At 44.9% G+C, this 5,889-nt stretch overlaps 1 protein-coding gene across 1 annotated transcript in view; it reads left to right on the top strand.

Annotated features, from left to right (window-relative positions):
- Positions 1 to 5,889, top strand: part of gatad2b (GATA zinc finger domain containing 2B) — a 34,426-nt gene that overhangs the window by 20,967 nt on the left and 7,570 nt on the right. The window contains exons 2-4 of the mRNA XM_087179078.1: positions 2,211 to 2,591; positions 3,931 to 4,060; positions 4,774 to 4,991. Coding sequence (XP_087035204.1) covers positions 2,212 to 2,591; positions 3,931 to 4,060; positions 4,774 to 4,991 — 728 coding nt within the window. The 5' untranslated portion in view covers position 2,211. The remainder of the gene's footprint in view (positions 1 to 2,210; positions 2,592 to 3,930; positions 4,061 to 4,773; positions 4,992 to 5,889) is intronic.

Genomic DNA, 5,889 nt, shown 5'->3' with positions numbered 1-5,889 from the left:
CCACGCAGGGTTTTCTTGTGCCAACACCCGGTGTCGGTCCAGGTGTTGCCGATGCCGTGGTGCAGTGTGGGAGATGAAAGCGTCCATTTGCATGTCGTCTGGCCACACACATGATGACGCTGGTCCCGGTCACTGGAACATGTGGAGCAATAAAAACCAACTCTTCACAATGAAAATATTCCTTTGTGAATAGAATATACATTTATTTTATATTTTCATTGCACATTTCTAATCCTATAAATAACGAGATAAGAGGGCCAGTAACAAACTGTGGCTCTGGGTAAAGTCTTGGGGTGTGGGTTTCCATGGCTCTGTTGCGTTTCCCAGAAGGCAATGGGATGAAGAGTAGCTGCTCACTCTGGAGGCGAGAGAGCAGGAAGTGGCCGAGTCATCTGTAGGGACACAACAACCTCAGCTGCTGTCGACCGAATGTGTAGTTTTTATTTAAATGTAAATACAAACCACAGTAACAGGTCAAAGACTCAAACCAAACTTTAAATGAATTACTTGTAAAGAGAGAGAAAAAGACCAACATCCAACATGAACATTTTATATTCTGTAGATCTAGCAGCTGCAGTGTTCCCCCTGATTTCACATTTACAACCAGCTATAAACAGTGACATGCTGCTAACCCAGTCACACAGCAGTGTTAACAATCTAATAATGAAAGGCAGGTGACGTTAGCTCGCTAGCAGGTTGTCATTTTAAATCCCTGTGGCTTTTTTTGTGGCAAAGTACAAAAGCTGTCGGCGTGGACGGAGTGAAGTTGTGTGTGCTGTTTTAATTCAGGCATCAACAGACAGGAAGTCGTCTGACTCTGATGACTTGTCACTGATCCGCTCTCGTCTGGCAGTAAGTGTGATTGTTTGTGCTTGTGAGCCACCATGACAGTCCAGATGAGTCCAGATGAGTCCAGATGAGTCCAGATCAATCCAGATTAATCCAGATCAATCCAGATGAGTCTAGATGAGTCCAGATGAATCCAGATGAGTCCAGATGAGTCCAGATGAATCCAGATGAGTCTAGATGAGTCTAGATGAATCCAGATGAATCCAGATGAATCCAGATGAGTCCAGATGAGTCTAGATGAATCCAGATGAGTCCAGATGAGAGTCCAGATGAGTCCAGATGAATCCAGATGAGAGTCCAGATGAGAGTCCAGATGAGAGTCCAGATGAGTCCAGATGAGTCCAGATGAGTCCAGATGAGAGTCCAGATGAGTCCAGATGAGAGTCCTCCTTCAGTGCTCTGACATCTGCTCTGAGACTTAAAAGAGGGACAGTGTTTGACAGAGGGTCTACACGTCTCTGCTGCAGCATCGTGATTGGTTCACTGTCCTGTGAGCGCCCATGCTGAAGTTGGTCACATGACTAAGCTAATGTGCTCATAAGACTCGGCTTGTTGTCGTCCTTACACAAGTCTTCCTTGCTGGTATGAATCACACACGGAGACATCAAACATTTCTCACATGTGTTTGTCCTCGGTACAGAGACCAGGCTATTCTTAGCCGCCATGTTTAACCCACTTCCATCTGAATGAGCCATCAGCTGCTCGTACAGTCTGATAATCACCCTGTGTCACTGCGCTGATCCTCAGGTCACTGGGGTTATATTGATTACATATTGATTATATATTCATATCACCCAGGTGGTGCGGGATCTAGAGCTCTGCCTCGGTCCGTTTGTCCATCCAGCCTCAGTTTCAACTAGAATGGACTTCATGGTCCGTAAAGGACGAGTCCCCGACGCTCCAGCACCAGCTCAGGGCTGTGTGATGTTTTCTCTTCAATATACGTGTTCTATATATTTAATGATATATGTTTGAATAAAATACCATGTGACGGAACGTCCTGCAGTGATTATGTTTGTTTCCACATCGTACATTTCATCCAGGGTTTGGTCGTCCTGTCCATCGCTCCTCTCTGTGTCACAGTTTTGCAGCTTGGTAATTGTGAGATGACTCAGTTTGCAGCCTGTCATGCTGCTGTCCTGTGTCACTCTGTGTACAATGACACATCTAAAAAAAGAAAAAGTTCCTTCTATGATGAATTGTTTATATCGATGATCAGGTCACAGATTTTCTTAGTATTGGTCGCAGCCCTTCTCCACATTAAGACAATAGAAACATGTTACGTACTGTAGCTTTAAGAAACTGGAGATCTTGGGGATTGATGTCTGTGTCTCTGTCGACCCTCGTGTCCTGTCCTCCAGGATGGAGCGGATGTCTGAGGAGGCGCTGAGGCTCAACCTGCTGAAGCGAGGCCTGGAGTCACCCAGCGAGCGAGAGGAAGCGCTGGCCAAGCGCCTCAAGATGGAGGGCCACGAGGCCATGGAGCGCCTCAAGATGCTGGCATTACTCAAACGTAAGGACCTAGCTGACCTAGCAGCCCTGGAGGTCGCGGGGCCCCTGGGAGACGGGAAGGGCCCCGGAGCCAGCTCCCTCCACCACCAGAGCCTAATGGGTGCTGCTTATGAGGAGAAGATGAACGGGAGTCTGCGGCTGGGAGGCCACAGCGGCCATGTTGGACCCAGTAAGAACGGGAAGGAGAACATCCTGGATGAGCCGGTGGACATGAGCGCTGGGAGAAGATGGTGAGTGTTTACACATGAAGAACCATAAAGGTTCCACTTTACAATCACACTTTTACCTTATCACCTTATAAAGGATTAATGAATGGTTTATAAAGTGTTTATAACCAAATAAATAACCTAATCATAAACCATATATCAATCTTCTATCAGGGTCGTCTTATTATAAAGTAGAACAGAAAAGATTGTGTTACTGTAAGTGTCCAACCACGTCCCACAGACAGAGGAGGGAGGGAAACTACGGCTCCCAGTGAAATACTAGCCAGCATGAACCAGGAAACCTGTTTTAACTGTCGCAGTTTCCCTCTACCTGAAGGAATAACAACAACAATAATAATAATGATAAAGTTTATTTATATCATGTGATCAATCTGGATCCTGTATCCACAACCTGTTTCCTCCTGCATGACTATGTGACTTTGAGCCGCTGTCTTTCTGTGGTGTCAAACAAACTCATCTGGTTTCTAAACAGTTAATGTTAGCGGTCTGTAGCTGTCGGAGCTAACGTTAGCTTCACACACACTTCACAGCATACTCCCCCAGCTGTTGGTCAGTGATGACACACTCAGCGACTGTCTGAGGCAGTCAGACGGTTAGAGACCGACTCATCGCTCCGTTGGTCTTTTTGCACAGCAGAGCTCCACAGTCCACTTCCTGTCCCTACGTTATGATGTCACAGTGATGACACAGATGTGTAGTTTTCACTCTGCGGTTTAGTGCAGCCACAGACCATGACTAGATCATTTCATGCAACAGTTAGTTCTGATCAAGTAATCTGATTGGACGAGAGTCGTTCCATGAGGCTGATATAGAGAATAACAGCACTGGGACTTTTAACTCCATGTATCACTCCGCTCCTCAGGTGATCTATTACCTGTTAATCAGCGTCACATTAACATCGTTATCGATCTCAGACTGTAACAAAAGATGAAAATATTTCTATAAATAACCTTTGAATGAAACGATGTGAGGTCGTCAGAGGTAACGAGGAGACAGGAGACGAGGTCGCAGCTAGTGTCACTGTGCAGGTCAGGACTATGTTTATGTGTTGCTTAGCAACAGTCCAGTATCAGTCCAGATGGAACTATTTGTGTTGGTGTAGACAAATAAATGATGAAATAAACAAACAAATCATAATGTGTTGTTGTTTATTTAACTGCTGTAAAAGTAATATCACACTGAGGTCGAGATGTTCTGAATATCAGCACGTCAGAGAGCGAATCACAGCGTAGGACTGGGCCGGTGATGATGAGTGACTGAGCGTCTGTGTGGGTGAAAGGTCAGATGACGATAATAAAAGACAAGTTCAGTCATTTAACATTTACCGTTTGTTTCCCTGAAGTGATTCGGAGCATGACAGAAGAACTCCGTCTCCGGACGTCATCATCCTGTCAGACAACGAGGCGTCCAGTCCCAGAACCACACCTCGCCCTGAGGAGCGCCTGCACCAGGCCAACCTGGACATGTTCAAGGTAGAACCATCACCGCACCACTACAAGGAGCCACAGAACATGCCAGGAATCGAACCAGTGACACTCCACACCACTCAGCTATCTGTTCACCTCAATCACGTGAAGCGTTTCGATTATCAGGAAACTCTGCGGCTCACACACTGCACAGCTACAAGTGTCATTTATGCAACATCAGAATATTCACACACACATGAACACTGGCCGGATGTCATCAAACGCACCACGAGTCTCAGTCATGGTGAAGACATTACGACTTAAACTCAACACCGAAACACTTCCTGTTGTGTCCGATATGAGATTTCCTGGTCAACTCTCCCTGTTTGATGATGAACAGCCTGATGAATGGTGAACTGTAGCTCTGTCCCAGGGAGGCTAACTGTTAGCTTCATCCACATCTCCGTTCAAATGTCACTCTGATCATTTTTAACGTTAATAGTAAAACAAACCGTCGAAACTACGTGTGTCGGCAGTGTTACACTCAAGTCCAGCTACACTGTAAAACAGCTGATTCATATGGAATAATGATGTTTGAATTGGAATTTACATACGAGTTGATTTGATGTTTCAAACAACACATATACAGAGGGTCGCTTGCAGACCACCGCACTTTGAGAAGAGCTTTTAGGGCTAATAAGATACTGTGTGTGTGTGTGTGTGTGTGTGTGTGTGTGTGTGTGTGTGTGTGTGTGTGTGTGTGTGTGTGTGTCCTGCAGGGGAAGACGGGAGAGGAGAGGCAGCAGATGATCAAAGCTCTGAGGGAGGAGCTGCGTCTGGAGGAGGCTCGTCTGGTTCTGCTGAAGAAGCTCAGACAGAGTCAGATGCAGAAGGAGAACGTGGTGCAGAAGGTGAGAGCGACACAGACCCCCCCCCCCCCACTCATTACACTGCTGGACACTACCTGTCTCTACCTGTCTCTACCTGCTGGTGGAATGTAATGAAGGAGATTTACTTCAGTACAGACTGAACAACATCAACTTGTTTTTATTTTTAGAGGAAATATGTTGGAACAGCTGATTTATTGATATGAAATCAGCTTCACCAGCTGCAGCGTCAGTGAGACTTAATGATGCACCAGTGTTTACACATTAACCCTCTGAGGTCAAAGGGTATTTTCTCCATTTAAAGGGCACTTGCACATAAAATAATACCCAAGTGTTTTACATCATACTTTTCAGAACAATATCAGCTCTTTTTATAAAGACGTAGAACAAAGAGAAAAATTGAAGTCTTGTTTTTCAAAATTCTTCAAATATTTTGTGAAAACAAACCTTTACGAATTGTTTTGGTGCTTGACATGTGTTCACCAACATCTATAGGGTCACAAAAATAGTGCAATATATGAGTAAAATAGTAGATGAATGGATAATAAAGTTTTGTGTTGTGTCTTCACTCTACTTTAACCAGATTTGAGAGGCTGTTAGCCACGTATGATCCCACAAGGATCTGTGAGGGAAAGTGGAGAGTCGACAGATTCTAACAACATTTTAATCATATTTCTACTCTGCGTTATCGCAAAGATATTAATTAATTAATTCAACAGTTGTAATCCAGCAGATGCTGTAGATTCATGTGAAATGTTTTTCTTTTACTCTGGTTCGTTCAGTACTTTTACTGCACTACACCGTGGTTACTACGGTTACTGTAGTGATGGAAACTCCGTGCTAACGACCAGCCCAGTGTTCTTCTACATTAAAGCCCGTTTCCTACAATGCATTCAGAAAGTATTCAGACCCTTTACACACCTTCAGCCTTCAGTCTTCGTGGCTGTGATGTCACAAACTTTGCACACCTGGACTCAGGCTCAGTCAGGTAGGATGGGGATGTGTGTG

Source organism: Seriola lalandi, unplaced genomic scaffold (assembly GCF_002814215.2).
Source record: "Seriola lalandi dorsalis isolate HSWRI2012SDOR001 ecotype SW California unplaced genomic scaffold, Sedor1 jcf7180002054780, whole genome shotgun sequence".
NCBI lineage: Eukaryota > Metazoa > Chordata > Actinopteri > Carangiformes > Carangidae > Seriola > Seriola lalandi.
Note: the sequence above shows the minus strand (reverse complement) of the source record. Positions and strands in the feature narration are given on the sequence as shown.